This window comes from Dicentrarchus labrax, unplaced genomic scaffold, assembly GCF_905237075.1.
Source record: "Dicentrarchus labrax unplaced genomic scaffold, dlabrax2021, whole genome shotgun sequence".
Taxonomy (NCBI): Eukaryota; Metazoa; Chordata; class Actinopteri; family Moronidae; genus Dicentrarchus; species Dicentrarchus labrax.
Genome location: NW_026136720.1, coordinates 28,462,904 through 28,485,723, shown reverse-complemented (window position 1 = coordinate 28,485,723; position 22,820 = coordinate 28,462,904). Strand labels below are relative to the sequence as shown.

The 22,820-nt window shown below is 40.4% G+C and overlaps 2 protein-coding genes across 3 annotated transcripts in view; both read left to right on the top strand.

Moving 5' to 3' along the window:
- spire2 (spire-type actin nucleation factor 2) overlaps positions 1–8,569 on the top strand; it is a 37,066-nt gene extending 28,497 nt beyond the window's left edge. Inside the window, exons 10-15 of one of the 2 annotated variants that reach the window (XM_051383182.1) lie at positions 790–917; positions 1,235–1,372; positions 1,481–1,548; positions 2,571–2,598; positions 3,229–3,326; positions 7,060–8,569. In XM_051383182.1, the coding sequence (XP_051239142.1) occupies positions 790–917; positions 1,235–1,372; positions 1,481–1,548; positions 2,571–2,598; positions 3,229–3,326; positions 7,060–7,459 (860 nt within the window). In that variant the 3' untranslated portion in view covers positions 7,460–8,569. Of the gene's footprint in view, positions 1–789; positions 918–1,198; positions 1,373–1,480; positions 1,549–2,570; positions 2,599–3,228; positions 3,327–7,059 lie in introns of both variants that reach the window. The other variant, XM_051383181.1, reaches the window with a different exon arrangement.
- Positions 8,570–13,494: 4,925 nt separating this feature from the next.
- The window catches only part of sntb2 (syntrophin, beta 2), a 34,497-nt gene continuing 25,171 nt past the window's right edge, over positions 13,495–22,820 (top strand). Inside the window, exon 1 of the mRNA XM_051383218.1 lies at positions 13,495–14,485. Within this exon, the coding sequence (XP_051239178.1) occupies positions 13,756–14,485 (730 nt within the window). The 5' untranslated portion in view covers positions 13,495–13,755. The remainder of the gene's footprint in view (positions 14,486–22,820) is intronic.

Here is a 22,820-nt window from a genome sequence, read left to right as displayed (position 1 = left end):
AGGATGTTATCCGTTCGGTGGCCATGATTCATGCATTAGCAGCCCGGCCGGCCATATCCAGAGGTAATTGTTTGAAAAACAATCCTGACTTCAATCCACTCTGTCTCTAGATGGCTGCAAGCCGATCCATGCAGCTGAATGCCACAAGCCTTAGACAAGGCTGGATAATAGATGGATGGAGATTTATTATGTAGTACTTGACTTTACCAGCAGGGGCCTCTCCAGTCGTGTGAATGTGAAGACGTAAGCCTGTAAGCCCCGGCTGTCATCGGCAGCTGATCCAAATTATATGTACTGATGATGTTTACTGGCCTGTTCCAGCCTTCCCCTCAGCCTGTTTGCTTTCCATTAGAGCCAAATTGACACCTTCCATTTGCAGGATTGAAGGGGCGCCCAGTGTGTGGTCTGTTTTTTAACCCCCTCCCACTGTTGGTTAACTGAGCCTCTTCCGAGTTTCTCTTTTTGGCCGGACGCTGAGCAGACCTCTCACCGTGATCTAAGTTACAGATGCAGCAGCACAGGCTAAATCCCTCCACTGGAATCAGATGAATAATACATGACAGTGTTAGAGCCGATCGACAAGCACTCTGAAGGGCTGAGATCTGAGACGGAGCTGAATGAAAGAGGCCGATGTGTAATTCATAGACTTGTTAGACTGGGATTTGCGGCCTTCCCTCATTCACTCACTGAAGCTGTCCTCATTTGATTCGGCCGTATTTAGTTCCCCTGATTAGACACTCATTATTTCCTCTCTGTCTCTTTCACTTTTCATCAATTTGTCAACCCCAGCTTCCTTCCCAGTTCACGGCTGGCTGCCACCCTCCCCGGCTCGTCTGTCTCTGAGTTCAGTGGACGAGACCACGGAGGGATCAGAAACAACGTCTGGCTCCAGAGCTGGAGACGAGCACCAGTGGATGGTGAGTTAGAATTGCAGTCGGTGCTTTGCTTCATGTGAAGTCTCAGTGGTAATGAACATGCACTGCAAAAATATTTATCCTATCAAGTCACTTTTATCTATTATTGAGTCCTTTACTTCACGTAGTCCCCCCTATCTTCAAGCTGTCACCATAAAGGCATGAACCAACCCTCCCCCTTGTCAAGTTTTTGAAAATGCTCTCAAAAATGCTTCAAGTGGAACAAATAGAACCAAAAAAAAAACCCCACAATGCAATGTTTTCTTCATGTAAAAAATAAACAGACTGGTGGATCTCCTCCCTCCCTCTGCTGTGTTCAGGAGGAGTTCAGCCACCCCGTGGAGAGTCTCGCCTTGACGGTGGATGAGGTCATCAACGTGCGCCGAGTGCTGGTCAAAGCAGAGATGGAGAAGTTTCTTCAGAGCAAAGAGCTCTACAGTAACCTGAAGAGAGGCAAGGTAACACCGAGCGGAACTTCCCTCACTGCTGTTAATCACTGTGCAGTGTTTACTGTAAATGGACTCAGTAACTCTGTGTGTGTGTGTGTGTGTGTGTGTGTTTCTCAGGTTTGCTGCTGCTGCAGAGTGAAATTCCCTCTTTTCTCATGGCCATCTACCTGCCTACTGTGTAAAAGGTATCAAAGAAAGCTTTCATCTCACCTGTTAGGAATTTCTGAAGTGTTTACTCCACACGTCACGTTTCTCTTTAAATGCTGCTTGGTGTCTGTTCCAGGACCATAGCCAAGGCTCTGGCTAATCGTGAGGTCACGAGTCTCGCCAAAGCCCCATTTCTATTTTATTTATTCAGTTAGCTATTAGTCTGTTAGTATATTTAAAATAGAGTTTAATATACAGTAGGTCTACTGAAGTAAGTCTAAAAACACTGATACCATGCTATTCATGGTGCTGAAGAAGTGTAACAGACAGTTAAATATTATTTATTCTAATATTTTATAGAATTATAGAATATAGAATTTATAGAATTTATTATTGAGCGTGAAAATGAAACTCAGTGTGTAGTTAACAGTCTACAGCTTTCAGCTTGCTGACTGTTATAATTATTGTTACTTCATACAAGTTCAAGGCAGTAAACTTTAATAGATTTATCTGCTGCTGCTCGGGGCAGAGGTCACTCTTAAGCTAACATTAGACTGCTGTATGTCAGCGTGGGACAAACATATGCACTATACATAAAGAGAAAACAGAAAATGCAGCCTCGGTCATAACCTCTGTCAACTTCCTCCTTTCCTGTTCTCAGATATGCTATGTGCTAGGCTAATCTATGTTAAAAAGGCAACCACGTTTGAAGTGGAGATGCGACGTCCATCTTTTATATGTCGATGATATAGATATGTATATGTGGCTTTTATCTTTTAACCATCTTTGTGTTCTGCAAGACAATGTTAGCAAAACATGAGCTAACTAGCTAATTAAAAATGAATATAAATTAGCTAGCTAGTTAGCTCGCATTTTGCTAACATTAGCTTTCAGATTTAACTAGCTAGCCAACAATTAATGTAGATTAGCTAGCTAGTTAGCTAGTGCTTGCGCAACAACTGCAGCACGGAGCAAAAAGGGGCGGGACTTAGGAAGGGTCAGGGGTCATTTTGTGATACAATCTGGTAATCTGGTTGATTTCTTTGTGTTTCTCTCACAGATCAGTCTGCAGCTCCTGCAGTGCAAAGGTATTTAATAACTCCCTGTTAGTGATGGTCAATTAATCAGCGCTTTTTTGCTTTATTTTTACAAGTATGACTTATTTGGCTATGTATTTCGTTGTTAAGCAGTACCAAAATATGATTTAAAAGAGATATCGTACCACTTGCTAACATATTATTATTTCCATCTGTCAAGTACATCGTCTAGTGAAGTGTCTGGTATTTCTGTTGACGTCAATTCTTCTGTTGTTGGTTTTGATTTGTCGCCTCAGTCCCAGGCCGTGTTGGATGAGTGGTTCTGTGCTCTGTAGGTTTGAGATTCAGGCTGTTTGCTTTTTTTGTTTGTTTTTTGTGATTCCGAATTAGTGTGTAGTGCTGTTGGGGTGCTGTGACTCATTTGTGTTGTGTAACATGATTGGAGTTTATGTTTATTGGAATCTGTGTGATTGCTTAGGTTATATGTTCATTTGTGACTGTGTGACTTATATGAGCTAATGGTTGTGTTTATTTGGTGTGTCAGTGTGAAGTTTATAGTGTTTGTTTATGTGAATGTATTGGTTGTATTCAGAGGCTGGATAAATTCTTGTAATACTGCCTTTTCACTGTTTCTTCTCTTTTCTCCGTCTCATTGTTTTCCTTTTGTTCCCGTTGCTGCAGATGAAGATTCCCTCGAAGAAGATGGCCCATATTCCTGTGTACACCGTAGGCTTCCACAGCACTCCAAAGAGCCATGGACACAAAAGCCAAGTCTATAAGTGAGTCTGCGTTTGTCTATAGAGCCACCAGAGAGACCGTAAAAGCTGACTTAAAATGAGAGATTTGTACATAAATGAACCCAAAAAGATTGTATGGCACACGAGTGTATTTTGCAATGAAGAGTGACAACTAAAACATCCAAACAATAAGACAAAAAACAAAGTTTGATGACGTGGTGAAGTAGCGTTGGATCATGGGAGTTGTAGTCTTGACCAACATTGCCTTCAGTGTTCATGGTTCAGGAGGTTTCTACCAGGAGCCCAATGATCCACAGAGGTCTCCTCCTCTCCAAAACAAACAGACCCGCTGATTAAAACCACTAAACACACTGAATAAAGCAGTTCCACCTTAACAATCACTGCTTCTCCCACACTGTTGGACAGACAAAGGACGTCCTGGAGGGGCTGCGAGCCGAGCTAATGCTAACGTTAGCTCAGCTTGTTTCTCTGATAACTTAAGATCCAGACGTCCGATGACTAAAATCCTTCATCCGGTTCAAATCTAGAGTTAAAAAGCACCAAGATCTAAACAGTGGATGGTAACAATGTGGCTTCAGACTGGATAAACAGTCAAAGTATGACAGCTTCTGACAGACAACCACAACGCTGACGCAGGCACAAAGGGGATATGACGCCATTAACAAGAGTTTATTATTATATTTAGAGTTTATACACTGTTTAATGATTATAGATTATTGATTGACTCAACTACATATAGAACATAGAGCTAGAGTTTATACACTGTTTAATGATTATAGATTATTGATTGAATCAACTACATATAAAACATAGAGCTAGAGTTTATACACTGTTTAATGATTATAGATTATTGATTGACTCAACTACATATAGAACATAGAGCTAGAGTTTATAGATATTTTAATGCGGTTAGTGGTTAGGTTAATGAACACATCAGCCTGGCTATTTTCTTTATAATTGAATATTATTTATATATAATTGTTTTGACTTTCTGTGTGTCGTTTCCAGAGTGCACTCAGGTAAAGTTGACTTGACATTTGGAGGGACTCCCAGCTTGTGACACAGACACTCAGGCCCAGTTTACCCTCAGTCCTTTGAGCCGGTCACGATGCTTGTTCAATCCAAGGACAAAGGCACACCTTGGGTTAAGAACACAGGTTAAATCTATTTAAGTCTGCCACTTCCTCAAGCCACTGATTGCTAACCTTCTCCAACCTAAGCAGATACAGCCTCTGTGCTTACCTCAACCGACTCAATCCAATCACCAGTGTCCCCCCCCCTTTGTTATGCAATCAGTGCAGCGCCATTATATAATAATTACCCAGCTGTCATTAATATCCTCACTCATTGTGCCTGCGTGAAGACAGACATGGAAGTGAGAGTAAGAGCTGGACGGAAAGAGGGACGGGCGAGAGAGCTAGACAGTGAGTTAGAGAGAGAGAATGCGGGTGTGGTGTCGTGCTGATCTGCTGTCTAACACACAGGTGTCATCACATCACATCAGCACCCTGGCGTGCAGCTCTAAGGACAGAAACAGTAGGTTTTATAACAGCAAATGTTAGTGCTATTTTAATCAGAAAAGATTAAGAGATTTTTTTGGTTACACAATTTACCATGTTGTGTTTATATTTAATAAGCTTAGAAAGCCAAACAAGATAAAGTCTAGCTTTATTTTTCCAGATGCCCAGCTGATTTACTGTGAGAACTGGGCTGCTGTATGTATCTGTTGAACACTCACTACTAATCCACTTGTATTACATTTAAAAGGCTGCCACAACAAAGATTAAATTCCAAGTGGCACAATTAACTCTGAACAAGGGAACGGTCAAATACAACATAAGGAAGAAATGACATTAAAATTACATGTTTTTGACATTACATTATTCATGCTGTTGTTTTTATGATTAAATTATGGTAATAAGTGTAAATCTCCTGTTGATGATTATTATCAAATGAAAGAGCCCTTCTCACAGGAAAAGTATTATTATTAAGTTACATTAATAATAACTAAAAGCAATTTTATATATCAAAAATGCTTAGATCGGGTGGAATCGTGGAGTTTTACAATAAATAAATATAACTTCTTTGTTACTCTACTGATCTAATTAGGATATTACGTAAGAGTTAATCCCACCCCGCAAAACTTAATGTAACATAACTAGGGCTGCACGATATGGTAAAAACCTCATATCGTGATTATTTTGACATATATTGCCATTGCGATATGATTCATGGGACTGATCATTTTTGCATCACAAATTGAATTTTCACTGAAAAAACTATTAAAATGATGTAAAATTGTTAAATCTGGAGAGCGGGATTTGCAGCCCAGGGCATCTCATTAAAACTACAGTATTTCATTATAATGCAGTTTTGTCACACATTTTACCTTTATCAAAGAATGTCGGCTTCCTGCGATTTGAATATTGCACTGGGCCATATTGCCATTTCGATAATATTGCAATTGATTGTGCAATCCTTAACATAACTGTAAATGGGTATACTGAAGTGCCAATTTGGTCATTATCTGACAAATAAAAATAGGGCTGTCTCTTTGCATAGGGTACTTTATTTGTCCTGGAGTGTGATGGACAGTCAAAAGCAGCTAGCTGGCTGTGCATTTAGAGTTATTTTCTTTTACTTAGCATTAGTACTTCCATAAAGCTGGGGGACTTTCAAGAGACAGATTAAAAAATAATTCTTTAGTTGGACTCAAAACTTGAAAATACTGTATTCCACATTTTCCATTATCAGACTGCATAGCATCTTTTTAATGAGGCCTAGTCACACCAGAACTTTGCACCATGGAGTTTGTCCTCACAGAGTATATGGTTCTAGAAGCTTGGTGACACAGTGAACTTGTTAATGAGCAAACTACAGTGGCTGGTGAGCTAAGCGCTAACAGAGAAAAAAGAAGCTCGCTACTGGAGTTGGTCGCTAACCGGACTGTAGGTTAACAGAGTTTATGCAAGAGATGTGCAGTACCATTGTCTCATGAATGTCTATAAACTGTGCCTCTTTTTGTGGAGCAGTTTATGCTCCAACAGAAGAGCCTGAAACAAAAGTGCATGGTGTAATACAGCTGATAGGCTATGATAGTTCCCTCTGTCAAGACTATTTGCTTTTGGTCAATAGCGCAAATTTTCATGTCAAATTTCACTATAGTTGAACTTCTGCGCATTTTAGACAGAAATTCCATTGAAATTAATTGAGTATCCTTCTGTTTTAAATGCAGTTGAGAACTGGCTACTAAACCTAATTTTCTCAGATTTAAAAGCTGATAATGTCCTCTGGATCTTCAAAAGTCAATCCAAAGCCCACCCAATAATCTCTCTTAAAATGTCTTAAATATGATTGACAAGTCTTAAGAATTGATTGGATTAATGAAGTCAACGTTACTTGTATAAAGTTGCATTTTTCAGTCTCTCTTTTTAAATGTGTTTTTGGGAAAGGTTTGTATTGCTCAAGCTGTAACAACTACAAAACGATTGGAACCAACACTCATTTTTCTTCCTATCCTTTATACATTGTTTATTTTTGTTGCCAGTATGGATGTAAAATAAGTCTTTTATTTAACCTGTTGGAACCTGCAGAAACCCTGTGCTAAGTCAGATTTGTTCCATTCATTGATATTAGTCAGAAATAACAGGGAAACTCTATTACATCACACTGGTATGTTTACCCCGTGCTACACTTTTAGATTGTATTAATTCATATAAAATATTAAAGCTTTAACAATCCTCTCTGTCTGCAGGTCCCTGCGCAGCTTGTCCCGCCGCTCAGTGGAGGAGGAGTTCCCCCACCTGTATGCTCATGGCTGCACGCTGCGCGACATCTGTGCCGAATGCACCAAATTCATCGCCGATGTCATTTCCTCCAGCCGCCGGAGCCTGGACATCCTCAACAACACTCCCAAGAGGGAGGCCAAAGCTGCTGCTGCTGCTGCTGCTCAGAGACCACAGCTGCAACGTCAGTCCCACCTCGAAAATTGTCCTCAACCAAATCCTCAGTGTCACCCTCCACCTCACCCACAGCCACAGCGTCACCCCCAGATCCGTCCCCAGCCGCATCATCAACAGCAGCGGCTTCATGCGCCATCGTCGTCTCCTTCACTGCAGCTCCACGCCAAGACCATCAACAATGTGAACCAATGAGTAGACTGACTGACACTTTATTCCCTTCTGCCCCCACACACACACACACACTCCTTGATGAGTTGTTCTCCTGCACTACACTGTGCGCACACACACAGACATGCACCAAAAATGTAGGGTTCTTTAAGGGTTCTAGTGGTTACATGCACATCCCTAATGACTCAGCGAGCCAGCTGATTGGTTAAATAAATATAAATAATAAATGAGAATACATAATCCAGTGAGGGTCCTTATTTAAATATTGCTGGGTTGGAGTATTAAATAGCTGGAGCAGTTATGCTATCACATATAAACCTACGAACATTATCTGGAGCTGTGTAGAACCCTTTTTAGTAAGAATCTAGTGACTCTAAGCCACCACCACCTTACCCATCAGCCAGTTCCCAACTATATTATCTTCCATATCTCTCCCAACAGATGCGCTCACATACACACATCATCACAGAGCGCCCCCCTGCCCCCACTCACTTTATAAGATTTGAGTAAGAGGCAGTTCTGTCTGTATCTGCCTTATCTAGAGCCCCATGACTTCACTCCCCAGCGCTCACAGCTGCTGGGAGGCAAGCATATGGGGGGAGAGGGCAGATGCGGAAAGGTGGTTGGGGGGGTATACACTGTGAGGGAGGAGGTGGCGGTTGGGTTGGGTGGTGGTTGTTTGAGGAGGGTAAAAGCTATACAGCTTAGAGTCAACATGTAACCCTAGCATTTTGCTCTCTGTGGTTGCCTTGTTTTTTTTATCATGAATGTAATTTAGAGACACAGAAACAGAATTGTAAAATGATAAGCTCGTACACAGCATAATAACAGTTATTTTTAATCATCCAAAAAGGGATTTGTAACAAGTGGCTGCTGTATAACGAGGCCTCTTTTGGATTTACAGCTCGTAAAGTCCCAGATACAGCTGGATGGGGTATGATAGCGGCGACACTGAATGTAACGGGGCAAAGCTGCAGACTGCACCTTTAACTGACGCAGCATGATGGTGCTGATGTGAACGCGAGCAGACGAAACTCACGCCTCTCTCACCTCCCCATGGACGCTTGCAATCTGCTCTGGTTTTGTAAACACTAAGTAAACCTCAACTGCAATAAAATCTAATGACAAACACGACCAGTGCTGCTCCTGTGAGTTTTATTGTTCACTTGTGCATGCTGTGTTCAGCTGTTCTGTGTGGCTACATTACAGCTTCTGTGGTCACAGAGCTGCATTCATAAATAAATGGAAACATAATCTTTTATATTTCAGTTACCATTTGTAAATATTAAATATGCTAAAGTACAAGCAAAGGAACCTTGGTGGATTTAAAAAAACATTTTGTTGGTACAAAGTAACAAGAAGACAACAACAGATTTTTGACTGGGGGATGGTTTTAATCTAAGCCCCGGACAAAAATGTAAAATTAGCCAACAATTTGAGGAACAGCAACAATGGATAGAGGAACTGAGCAGGGACACTGTCTTGATTATAAACTAGGTAACAGATGAAGTCAGTACTTCCTCAATGTGTCACCATATTGCTGCAGATTCTTCACATCCATCCATTTTCATATTCCCAACATCTGTATGATGCACTTCTGGTGAGGGGCATGCCTATAAAACCCAGGCAACCATAGTGGGTCCTCTAAGGTTTAAGACTTAAGGTCTCTAACAAGCTACAGGCCCCCTAAGTCATTCAGATCCAAGCTTTACGCTACAATATTATGCATTGCTGTGTTTGACATTGATGAATAGACCCTTCCTTAGTCCCACCCCTTTTTGCACTGTGCTCCAAAAACAATGTTCTTAGGTATGCTATGTGCTAGGTTCGTCTATGTTGAAAACCACATTTTAAGAGATTAAAGAGACATTTGTAAAAGTTAGAAAGTTATAAAATATATAAAGTTATAAAAATGGCAGAGCAGGTCGTCCACTCATCGGAAGGTTGTTGGTTCGATCCCCGGCTCCTCCCGCCACGTGTCAGAGTATCCTTAAGCAAGATACTGAACCCCGAATTGCTCCCGATGTGTGTGTGAATGAGTTAGTGTCTGTTCGATGGACTTTGCCATCCCTGAGTGAATGTGTGTGAAAGGGTGAATGTGGCATGTAATGTAAAAGCGCTTTGAGTGGTCTGTACCAGTACAGGTCCATTTACTATTTAAAATTAGCTGGTTAGTTAGCTAGCTAGTTACCTCTGACAGCTAGCTAATTATAGATTAGATTGTAGATATGTAGATTAGCTGGTTATCAAAACAGTGTCTTGCTAACTTTAGCTAACGTAAGATGTGACAATAATACTATATATGTTTCCTTTATCTTTTAACCGTCTTCAAAATGTGTGTTTGTTTTTTTTTAAATAGTCGACCCTAGCATATAGCATAGTTAGGTACAAAAAAGGAGCCAGCTGAATGAGGTTCTAAAAGGGGAGGAATATTTCAAAATTGCTATATTTATTCAATTATTCAGTCAGAAGTGTTCATCTCAGCTGATTTTGGGGGTAAAGAGTTACATATCTTTCCTATTAACATCTTTTTTGACTATAAATGATATGAGAAGAAGAAGAAGAAAGGGTGCTGGTACTGGTCAGGCCCATTTCAGGCACTGCCTTTATTGGATACGTGGCAGTAGAGAGATGAGGGTTCCCCGGCTGCATGCACACCAGACATTGATGTAGCTCGATAGCTGCCAAGCTATGAAGGCTGCTGACATTGTTAACCCTGTCTACAAAGCTCTGATTGGTCAGCTGTCTGTCTAACTGGGGGAAACGGCCATCAACAGGCACAATACTAGACCTGTTGGAATCAGAAGGTTCCGGAGGTCTCTGACCTGGCTAATGAAATTAAGATTTATAACTATATTTTATTTTATTTCTCACATCTGGACTCATTTACCTATCCAGTGATAGTTATATATAGTTAGGTTTTCCATTATTCAATTAATCAAGTTTACACAAGATAGGATTCTCTTTTTATTTTTGTACCATAACAAGTAATGTTCTGTTAAATACACTCAGTTATCACCTCATTAGGTCCTATAATGAATGCAGTGTAATAAAACAACAGTAAATGTTTCCTAACGTTCCCTTGTAGGCATGCTTTAGAGAGATGTTGATTCATTTTGGAGGCTGTAGTTTGTGGTGCTGTTAAATAGTACAGATTTATACTGACAGGTGTTTCAAATATTCTGTCTTCCCACAATGGCCGAAAAGCTGAGCTCTAGTCATAGAAAATGAATGAGGGTGAATTGACCTCTTGGTAAAATGCTCACAGATGTGACTCCACAACTCTGCTGGTGGTGAAGAACAAAGGCACAGGAAATGAGAGCCCATGTTGTGACTCCATTGGAGGGCAGAATTATGAATGTGGCATTGAAACTTACTTTTACAGTTATAATCTGTGGAAGAGTTTTTTCAGCGGGGCCAGAGTCGTATTTCTAAGTGACACCTGGTAATCATGTGATCATCTACATAAGACTACATCAAGAAAATCCATCTTGATTTTCCTGTGATCACCACATTCTTGTTCTGTGACACAATAAATTGGTTTTGACAGTTTATACATAGAAAGAAGACTACAGGGTCTTCGGTGTGGGGTGGCAGCTGCAACTCCTCAAAAGTACCTGGCCACCCCAGTTGGGTGTCAAAATGATCATGTTCATTTAGATTAAATGTCCAGTGTGTAACATTTAGGAGGAGCTATTGTGGAATATTGTGGAGATTATGGAATATAATATTCATAGCTATGTTTTCATTAGTGTATAATCCCCTTAGAATTATTAAGTTTTTGCTACCTTAGAATGAGCTGTTTTATCTACAGATGCCACAAGTTGCCTTTCGTTCCATGTTGACTGCCATGTTTCTACATTAACCCAGAATGGACAAACCAAAAACTGGCTCTAGATAGGGGTATTGATGTTTTTTGCACATTTTGTGGCCCCTGTAGTTTCTCCCTTTTGCTTGGAAAGGGGGTGAACTACACTACTAAATTCCAGTAAATCCTACACACTGGTCCTTTAATTTTGAAAATAGCATGTTAAAAAATGGCAGTTAATTTTATGATCTGTTCAGTGAGAGAAGATATTTGGAAAAATGTCAGAAGAAATGGAAATAAAACAGTTTATTGATTTCTAATGCCACCTAACATTTTATTATTATTATTATTATTAATAATAATAATAATAATAATAATAATACTAATAATAATATTTTTGAGTTCATGAGTTTATGTTCACTTGAGGGCTTTTCCAAACAAATACATATATCAATATGTGATTGTTTGGGATTAAATCATCATATATTTCTGACACCCCCTTAATTTCACTAGATCCACGCCTGGATGCTAATTTAGTTCAGATTAATATACATACTTACAAAATTACATACTATAATTACATAATACATTTTATTAGAATAGCTCTATAAAATCATCATGATTGTATACTGATATAATGAGCTGTTATTGGCTTTAAGGACAATGAACACAGTGGATTGCCAGTTCCATTTGACAGTTTGCCTTTGTGAGTGGTAAACTCACCAACAGAGAAGTTCTGTTGGCTTTCTACTGATGGGAATGGCATTAAAACCTCCAGAATATGACAACAACAGGTTGTAGTAGGCAGCAGTATCCATTAATAGAGCCAACACAGTGAGTGAGTGAACTTAAGAAGGCTTTGTCCCCAGTCAGTGGATCTATAATGCGTCTATGGACGCCCCGCCTCTATCATCATGAATAAATAATCTACAGGTCTACATGTCTATTGGCTGTCTTTGTCATCCGGCTCTTAGTTTACTCTTCAGACAGACAAGCCGCGTAAAGATGGAATGAATTTGACAGATGAAACAGGAAGTTGATTGATTATTCTTCCAAATAAAAGCGTTAAATGATCAAACTTTCAATTGTTTCGTGTTTATTAAAGACTCCCTCCAGAGATGTGTTAAGACACATATACAAATAGTCTGCTTGGAACAATAATGTGTTTTCCCGCAAAAAAAAGTATCTACTCCTTCTACCTCATTAAGAATTCCAGAATGTATGAACATGCAGATTTTGTTCATTTCTTCACTGTAAAGTCCATTTTCAGTGTATGTGCACTGGTGGCTTCAGGTTTCTACATCTTTCCACAGCATTTTTTTTTCAGCCTGTGTTTTGTGCAACTGTAACAAATGTGTTTTTTGTTTACTTTGTCCTCACAGTGGTCTTCATCATCACCATCACTGTTTACATTTATGATGTCTTATTTATTCGCCTGTACAGCACTTTGGTTGTTTTTAAAGTGCTTAACAAATAAAGTTGGATTGGATTGGATTACATTCAGTGACTGCATCGCCAAAGAAAAAATGCTTCTTCTGAATTAGATCTGCAATGATTTGTTAGTTGTCAACTATTAAATGGATGCGCAACTATTTTAATTATCAATTAATCATTTTGAGTAATTTTATGTAAGAATAAATGCCCAAATTCACAGAATTCAGCTTCTCAAATGTGATTATGTTCTGCTTTCTTTAGTCCTCTATGACAGTAAACTGGTTGTGGACAAAACAAAATAGTTTAGGACGTCACCTTGAACTTTGGGAAACGTTTTTCACCATTTTATGGACAGAACTAGTGAATTAAAGCTGCAGTAGTTAACTTTTTGAAATTTTTTCGTCATATTTGCTGAAACTCTCACTATTTCACTATCACTATTGCATGCCTCATGTACTACTGTCAGGATAACGTGAAGGTCAGCAAATATGACAAAAAACATTTTTCATAAAATGTACATAGTGCAGCTTTAATCGAGAGATATTGATATATAAAAATAGATTCATTGATAATGAAAATAATCGTTAGCTACAGCCCTGGTTTGGACAGCCAGCCAGCTGACTCATAAATGCAAGTAAAGACACAAACTGCATATTGGTTCATTAGTGTCCGCATCATTTCTGGGGGGGACAAAGTTTGCAGTTGTTTTAATTTGCTTAACTCCTAAAAACGGATTTCGTAGTCATTTATTTTATTTTGAAAGGTTTGAACGGATATTCTCTTGTTTCATTCTCGTTAACTTTCCAGTGGAAGTCGGACAGCTTTAGAGCCTGAACTCAACAACAAGCCCTCGGCTGGCCCGTCACAGCCAGTTGTTCTTTTCTTTTTCCTCTCCCTCTTTTTTCTGGGAGTCCTCCTGCTTTCCCTCCGCCTGCAGCCACGGTGTGAGTGAGTGGGTGTGTCGATGCGGGCCAGTGTAGCCTAGTCGCTGCTTGTGCGCACTCTGAAAAAGAGGAAAAAGTTGATGATGAGTTTAGTGTGAAAGCGGCCCGCCTCAGAGCAGGCTAACCGTCCGGGAATGGCAGTTTGGACCAGAGCGGACAAAAACGGCCAACTGGACCTTCTGCTCCGCGACCGCTGGATCCGAGTGGCCGCCGAACTCACCCGAGAAACGCTGACTTTAACGGCCGAGGCAGAGGTACCCGGACAGGGGGGCAGTCACTGGGACTACAACAACTCTTCGGCGGGCCTGCGAAATGGCATGTCGAACGGAAACGACCCGGGAACGAGTCCGGGGAACCCTGGCCGCGGTCTGTCCTCGGGTCAAGACCAACTCCAGAGCCAGAACCACGGGGGTCGGGGGCGCAGCGGAAGCCCGGGGCGCGGGGGTACCAGTCGGGGTCAATACGACGGCAACTACGGTCTAAACAGCCCCGGGAAGTACCCAAATAACGGCACAAACTCTGACTTTGGAAGCCCCGGCTCCAGCTACGGCAGTCCCGGGTCCAGCTTCGGGTCGAGACAGGGCGACTTTCCCGTCAGTCTGGACGGCTCCTCGGAAGCGGTTCGGAAAGTCCGAGTTGTCAAACAGGAGTCCGGCGGGCTGGGGATCAGTATCAAGGGGGGGCGCGAGAACCGGATGCCCATCCTCATCTCCAAGATCTTCCCGGGGCTCGCCGCCGACCAGAGCCGGGCTCTCCGGGTGGGAGACGCGATCCTGTCGGTGAACGGGAACGACCTCCGGGAGGCAACGCACGACCTGGCGGTACAGGCGCTTAAGAAGGCCGGGAAAGAAGTGACGCTGGAGGGTAAGTTGGCCAACGCGAGAGCGGGGACTAGCGCAGGCCGAGATTAGACTACTGTGGTCGGGCTACACACCTCTGTATACTATTGGCACGGCTGTCAGCTGGGGTTGCTACTTTTAATACACACAAACACACACCTTGAAAGTGAACTTGCAGTACTCTATCAGACCGAGACTGAAATGTGAAATATTTGTAAGCAATCTGAAAAATGGAGCATGCAAATAACAACAACATTAAGTTAAATACACCAGTTGCTCTATCCCCTGAAGAGTAACTGGTGTTAAGTAAATACATGAATAGCTTTAAGGTATATTTTAAGTGGTTGCCAACCTTTTTCCTTCAGGGAGCTGACCACAGTAACAGCAGGAAGTTTGTGTAAATGATAGGAGAGATGTTGGATTCATTTTGAGCAGATTATTTCCTGTTAATATTGATCAGAGAGGAGTTTTGCTATTTCTGTTCACTTTTTATTCAATTCTCTGTCTCTATTGTGTATTTTCTATTTAGGGCTGCACAATGAATCGAAATATTATTGACATTACAATAGACAAATCAGCAGAGCTGCAGTGTTTTGATAAAAGTAAAATGTATGACAAACAGCATTATAATGAAGCACTGTAGTGCTGCAGAGGTGCCCTGCTCTACAAAATGTGTTCTCCATATTTAAGAAGACATGTTTGTTTGGTGCAGACCCCCACACATCATAATCATGATTGTAATAGTTTTTCAGTGAAACCCCCCAGGTTGGGAACCACTGTTCTAATTGAACTGATGCTAGATAATTCTTAAGACTTAAGATGATTCATTCATCATCAACTCCACACCTTTGGCCCTGGTAGGATGCTATCACTTAAAGCTTGTTGAACTGTCTTGATCAGTGGTTTTCAAACTGGGGTCCAGGGGTCTTTGAGTGGGTTGTAGGGGGTCCCCAACAAAAGCAGGAATAGAATATTTAAACTTTTCTCAAATTTGGAAGTTGAACCGACAAAGAGAGAAAAGGGGTCAGCGGCTTCTATTGATCGGGATTTATAGTGATCCTAATTTGATCATTGATTGACCGTGAATCTATTCCATGATATGAAAAAGCTTGTCTAGAAATCCACACATGTTCTGTGTGTTTTTAACTTTTGCCACACAAAAAAAAATCATAATTTCTCTAACACATTATGGTACAGAACAGCAGAAATACAGACAAAAACAAACAGGCTCACAGTCACAGCTGGGGAGGAGGAGGAACTGGGCTTAAAGAATATCAACAGAACAGAAAGCTTTTGATTAGTGTAAACAGGAAAGTAACCACAGTTGTGGCTTCAGTCAGAGTTAGATACATTGTACTCTGTATTTGAATGGCTGTGGTTTGCTAAAGACAAGAGGTCACTGTAAACATGAGCAGATGAGATTTGTCTGTCTGTGTGACTACACTGACACTGACACTGACACTCTCCAGGAAAGAGACAGAGCGAGAGAAAGAGGAAAACATGTAAATGATCTGTGGGGAAATCACCAACACAAAATAGAATATCACCAATTATATCTCACGAGAAGTATAAAGCACAAAGTGTATTTACTGTATAAACGTGTCCGAGACAACAGCAGTGGAACATGCTGACTGTAAAGGATATGATAAACATGTATGGGTCGATTACTGTATGTGAAAAGATAAAATGAGGTCATAAAATGTGTACTCGCTGCATTTAGAGGATGATGTACACATGAGACTTTTGCACCAGTGTATCAACATTTCTATTAATTTGGCCAATATCAGAATTAGGAATAATATCTGGGGTCCAGTATCATTTTTACTTCTCATATAGGACAGACTGTGGAATTAGCATTTATAAAAATCTTCTTTCTAGTCTTGTTTTTTTTTATAATTTATTGTCTAATACAACTAAATACATAGCACAGAATGAAACCACTGTGGCTTATTTTGAGTAAAACAACAACTGTGTGACCTACATAAACAAACAAAACCATTAGCGAGAACCTTTCTATATAGTTATTCTATTTCTATATAGTTATTTGTAGGGGTGCAACTAATCACAAAACTTGGAACTGTAATGTACAATATACTACTGTAACTAGAAAATCATGTTGAAACTGATTACATCAGCATTTCTAAGTAACAATTATAAGTGGCACCTACTTAGTTTTTTAAGTTACAGAAACATTCCTGATTAATAACTTTCTACTAGGTATTTTGTTTTTACAGTACAAAAGAATTTACAAAATTAAGTCACCATCATTTAAAATTACTAAAGCTAGCAATCAAGAATGTTTTTTACTTACAAATGTTTTGTTAGTTTTACAAAAAGTTACAGAACTTATCTGGTTTCACAGTGTGTATATATACTGTACAGTTTATAATACATATAATAGATTATTATACATTATAGAGTAAATACACTTTGTGGTCTCACTCAATGTCCCTCTCACATTCTGATCTGATTGGTTACACGTCATGAGTGATACCCCATCAACTCTGAAAGCTGCTGGTCCCCAGACGGACGGAGACTGGAATGTCACACTCTTATGATCGATTTCTGTGATTACAAGCATGCCAATTATCCATATCCATATCCATATATCTACACACCCACAATACATACATAGTAAAACACTATAGATGTAGGTTGCATGCTGTAGGTAGAGAAATGTGTTTGTTAGGTGACACGTAGTGGCTCATTATCAGAGTGAACAGAGCTCCATGGAGATGAGTTCACATCCTAAACTGCGCTAATGTAGAACAGTTCAATCTTTAGAAAAGTGGAAAAAGAGTGAATTAGAGGGAGAGAGGCCACAGAGCCCCTGGGGTTCGGAAACTTCTGGCCAGGAACAGCTAAATGCAGTGTTTAATGGTTTGGAATGAGCGCCGGATGAATACTGATGAGCATGAATTGTAGGAACTAATCAATGTGTGACACATTTGCACTCAAGTCAAAATGAGGTCTGTTTTGTACCTCCCAAAATAAACCAAGGTAAAATCCCCCAGACTCTTTAAGCCATCCACTGTGCTGATTAAATAAAAACCAGAGGCTCTGTATAAAAATGGTATCAACATCAGTTTTCCCTGAATCAGGTATGTATTACAGTCATAGGCAAATCACACATGCAAATATAGCACTGTAGAATTGCTTTCATGAAACGGGGAAATAAGTATAATTTGAAAACCGCTGGTGAAAGTTGTAACTGACATCGGTATAAAAACCATTTCCAGCAACCCTCAGGCATACACAGGAGGATGTGCTGCATCCTGCCACGGCCTCAGTCCAGGCATGGGCCTCTGTTTGGAAGAATGTGTCAGCTGCCTGTCACTGTTTGTCAGTCTGACAGGCGGCTAGCTATGTTGTTTGTGGACCGGCTCTTCCTCCCAGTGCTCTTTCTCATGCCGGGCTCCCACCGCTCTGAGAAAGAAACGGCAGTCAGACAGAACGAGGCTCGAGGTTCCAGACCGCTGTGCCGTGCAAACAATACACAAACCCCCAGATATTCTCACAATTAGCTTAGGTGGCCCACATTCCTGACCTCCGCTTGCATGTGCGTATTTAGGGCAAAGGTCAACACTGGCGGCTCCGGCTTGGGTGGTTCTTGCTGCTCCACACTTGCAGCACGCTTCAGTGACTTATATTTGCTGGTGCTGCACAAGAAGGGAGGAGAGAGTAGAGGAATACATCTGAGAAGGTGATTCATGCGATAGAGGGCAGTTTCTTGTTTTTTTATCATGGCTTTTCACCAAACTTATATGGTTCAAAGGTCAATTCTAGAAAGTCCTTATCTTATTCACGATGATTCAATCTTATTTGTTCTTATCCAAGACAGATAATCTTGTCAAGCATTGGATTATTAAACTTCAAGATATCCAAAGAAATTATGAGAATGTATGTTTTTAGTTTTTTTTGCCATTGATGAACTCTGATTGTAGGCTGTCATCTTGGAGCCCCCCCTCCAGTCAGAAATCAATGTCTCTTCTTGTTCCTACAGCGTGCTGTTTGAATACTGTCTGTGCAGAGTTTGACACTAGAAGGATATTTTCACATTCATCTGCTGAAAGTGGAAAGTTTCTCTGTGCTCATTGAACATCTGATTTTAAGGGGCGGGGCCTACCAGCATGATTTGTGACATCACAAATAGTTATAAAGTCAGTCCTGGTCCAGTGTGCAACTTGTACAGTGTGATGTAAAAAACCTGAAGGCCCAGTGCACAGCCGCTGAGAATGGACTTTTTGTGTCCAGCAGGGAAACACAATTTGCATATCTTTTATTATTTAATTTTTAATGAGGTAGGAGGAGTAGATGCATTTTTATGGATGTTATTTTGGGAGAAAAACATATCAGACACACATTATTGTTCCAAGCTGATTATTTTAATACATGTCGGGAGGGGATCTACTGTATATATTTCAGGGTGGTTTCACTGTCCAAGGCTGTAGGGATGAATGAATTCTTCTTAAACTGCCCCATAAAAACATGACGTACATATCCCAGACATTACACGCCACATGTTACTCCCCCTCCCCTCGCCAGCTGACTGATAGACACAATATCCCATATGTCCAAATGATTAGTTGCTGCAGCAGCCCCTTGTGTCTTATTGGGTTAGCCTGCTGGTCAGTGGAAGGAGACACAGGATGAGGCCTTTGTGCAAGTAATTGGAGGGATAAAAACAGCACATACCAGACACAGAGGCTATTGATGAAACGGGGACAGCCCTGACGAGGAACAGTTCTTTTCTTTTGTTCCGGGGCCAAAACTAGCTAACCATCCGCTCACTGTGTCGTTCGCTGGGGCGAGATTTGCCACGGAGCATGAGTCTGCACAGCCTGAAATAGGGCATGCCAGTTTGTCAGCTCTGCCTCAGTATGAACTCCACTGCCTTTGATATCCATCTGTAGATGTTTTCAAGAGAGGTTTAGATGGCCTCCTGGAATGTGACAGAAACTTAAATTTGAATTACATGTGTTTGCATTAGTTGGGCAGATGCCAAGACAATAAACTTTTTAAACATTAGTACCAAATACATTCTTATAGAAAGGAGAGTTTCCTGTCAGGCAAGTTGTTATGGCTCCTTAAAGATGAATGTTAGACATTTTAGTGCTGTCTGCAGATGGAAACAAAAATGCGCTCTATGAATTTGTTCTTTAAAATGAAGGAAATGTCACTGTAAATGTCTCACTTAATGCATCCCTTCACACAATTTAGATAAAGACTTACAGTATATTTCATCCAAGCCTTAGTGTTTTGTAGCCTTGTATAAAGTTTTTATTTTATGTCCCGAGGTTTTCAGATATCTGAGATTGTATGCTGCTCACACTATGGTATTTTTTGTGGTTTCTGCTAATTACTTTGTAAGGGGTACAGCAGGATAATGTTTCTTCTCTGTACCTGCTTGTACTAACCACCTGTACTCTCCTTCCTCCGGCCTCCTGAGGCGGTGACCCTCTTAACTGGCAGCTTTCAGCCAGTTAGTTAACGTATTCAGCTGAAAGTCACTAGTCACACACACAATCACTAGTTAACAGGCGCCACTGGGGAGTGACTGTTAATCTGAAACACTGGCGAGCGGGATCCAAATGCCACAGCTGTGGCGAATTGGGATAATGGACCCTTCCCAAGTCCTGCCCCCTTTGTGTCCTTGGTCAACTTCCTCCTTTCCTGTATTTAGATGTGCTAGGCTCTCTATGTTAAAAAGACAACCACATTTTAAATATGATTCAAAGATAAATGTGACATATATATATATATATATATATATATATATATATATATATATATATATATAATATATAAGTCGCAGTTAGTAAAATGCTATCTAACTAGCTATCTAATCTACATCAATTGTTAGCTAGCTAATGACTAGCCAGCTACCTAGTTAGTTAGTTATTATTTAATTTATTTTTTTAATGTGACTTGGATTTTTTATATATAGTCTGTATATGTATATATATATATAGACACAAAATGTGTCTATATACATACAGACTACTATATAACTTTTGACTACCTCAGTGCGTGATACAGTGAGTCATTGTAATGAATCCTGTAGGGCTGCCCTCCAGTAGAGATTGTTCTAGCCGACTAGTTGTTGTATGTTTATGATATCAATTGAATTATTTAAATATATGTATTTTAACAGCTGCCTGCAAAAAACTGAAAAAGTGGTAATGATTGTGAATGTGTCAGAGGAACCGGCAAGGAGACTGAACATTTAGTTGATTTATTTCAACACAGTATAACATCACACAGTCTCATTATTCAAAACACAGAACAGATAACTTCTAACATCACAAAAACAAATACTGGTGGACTTATCGATGCGATGGATGATGTATAACGTTATCAGTTACTTGCAAATCAACTCACTACAAACTCACTCTTTCATGTTTCATGCCTCTCCTGTCCCCGTCTGAACTCGCTGTGTCTTCTATCGTCCCCGGTGTCAGATTCCTGGTCGGAGCTGTTGGAAATCACCTGTTCCCGTTCCGTTGCCCGCATGCTCGGCTCCCTTTCTGGTGCTCATTCTCCTATGCTAGCTTCTGTGCTGATAGTGTAAAGAAACCTCACCCTGTCCTTTGAGCCCCCAGTCCGGGTAGAGCCAGCTAATTGGACCTGCTTAGTCACTAATGGCAGCTAGTACAGTAAACGCATACCTCAGTGCCGTGTTACAAGAGAAAATGTCCATGTTGCCATCACTGTGTGAATGTGTGTGAAAGGGTGAATGTGGCACGTAGTGTAAAAGCGCTTAAAGTGGTCGGAAGACTAGAAAGGCGCTATACAAGTACAGGTCCATTTACCATTTACCATTTACAAGGCGCAGCTCACGAACAGAATTTGACGCCATTGTGGGGTTTTTTTTCTGTGAGTATCCTGTAATAATATAAATGTATTTGCACTGGTGATGAGATTAAATGGTTCGATTAATCAATGAAATAATGAACAGATGAATCAATAATCAAAATAACTTAATCGCAGCCCCAGTTTACACCACAACAAAAAGCATCCAGTTTTTCCTGCTGCTGGGACCTGCTGTGGATAAAGCAGCATCAATCTGTGCCCTCACTGCCAACATGATGGGTAGACATTTGTAATCTTTAACAGTCACTACACAAGAGAACGATGAATGTGATTATTTTTGTCCGTAATCTGCTTTATCCTTTGTAGAAAGTTGGCACACATATCCAAATAGACTTACAGGCCATACACTGAATACACTGACCTTTGGGAAAACTGACTTATGTAATTTCACAAATGTTACTGTGTGGTGTTGCAGATAAACACAACGTGTTCACACTTCAGCAGAATGATTTCCCAAAGGGTTTTTCCTCTGATCCAGGTTTGAGGACAACAAAGAGGATGGGGGCAGGTGTGAGTCTGTGTTTGCTGAATCCAGGGAATACTTTTTCTTGTTGTGATCTGTGTGTGAGAGAGAGAGGTTGTCCATAATGGTCTGTGATTCTTGTATGTAGGCAATTATATATGCATAGGGTATGGATATCTATATCAAGGTTGTTGTCCTAATTCTTATCTAAATCAATTGATATTCAGGATTTCTGAATATAGAATCCATATGAAGTTCATATTCTGTCTAAAGTAGGCCTACATTCAAATGTGTAAAGTCATGTTTAGATATGATTTGTTTGATAGCTAAATATATCTGCATTAAAAAAAAACATAGACTGTATTTAAGAGTGTCCTGTGGTTGTGGATAATGTGGAGAAAATCTTCTATTGCAATATGTGCCATTTTATATTGCAATAACGCTATACAGTATATTGTAACTTCATGAACTATCTTTTTAGCAGTATGACATGCCTGAACCAAACCGGGTTCCACTAGGTCACCAGTATGTCCCTGATATAGAAACTTTGTATGGAAAGTAAATTAAAAAAACATTCATAGGTATAACCTAATGGAATGCCTCTCCAGTGTCTCAGATAGTCGACAAATCAAGTGAATTCATCACATTGATGTAAAAATCCTGTAAATCCATTATTACCGTAAAGCAGACCAGCTCTCTGACATGCAACATTGCCTGCAACAGCCTAATGCAACCAGAGATATAAGATAGCTACCACTGTAGAAACAGTAAAGCTAAATCTCTGCAGGCATTGCCCAAGCTATAATGTCCTGTAACATTTTGCCTAATATCTTTGGATTTCAGTGTGGATGTGTTGTGAAGAGGAGGATTTAACAGCCTCCCTTCATCTTTAGCAAAGAGGTGGAGTGTGGGTGTAGCTGAGGCGGGCTGAATGAAGCCTGGTTAATGAAAACAGTCTCCAGTGATAGCACCCACCTGTCACTCAAAGCAGCTATGCCCTTAATTGTCTGTAACTTTAAGCCTT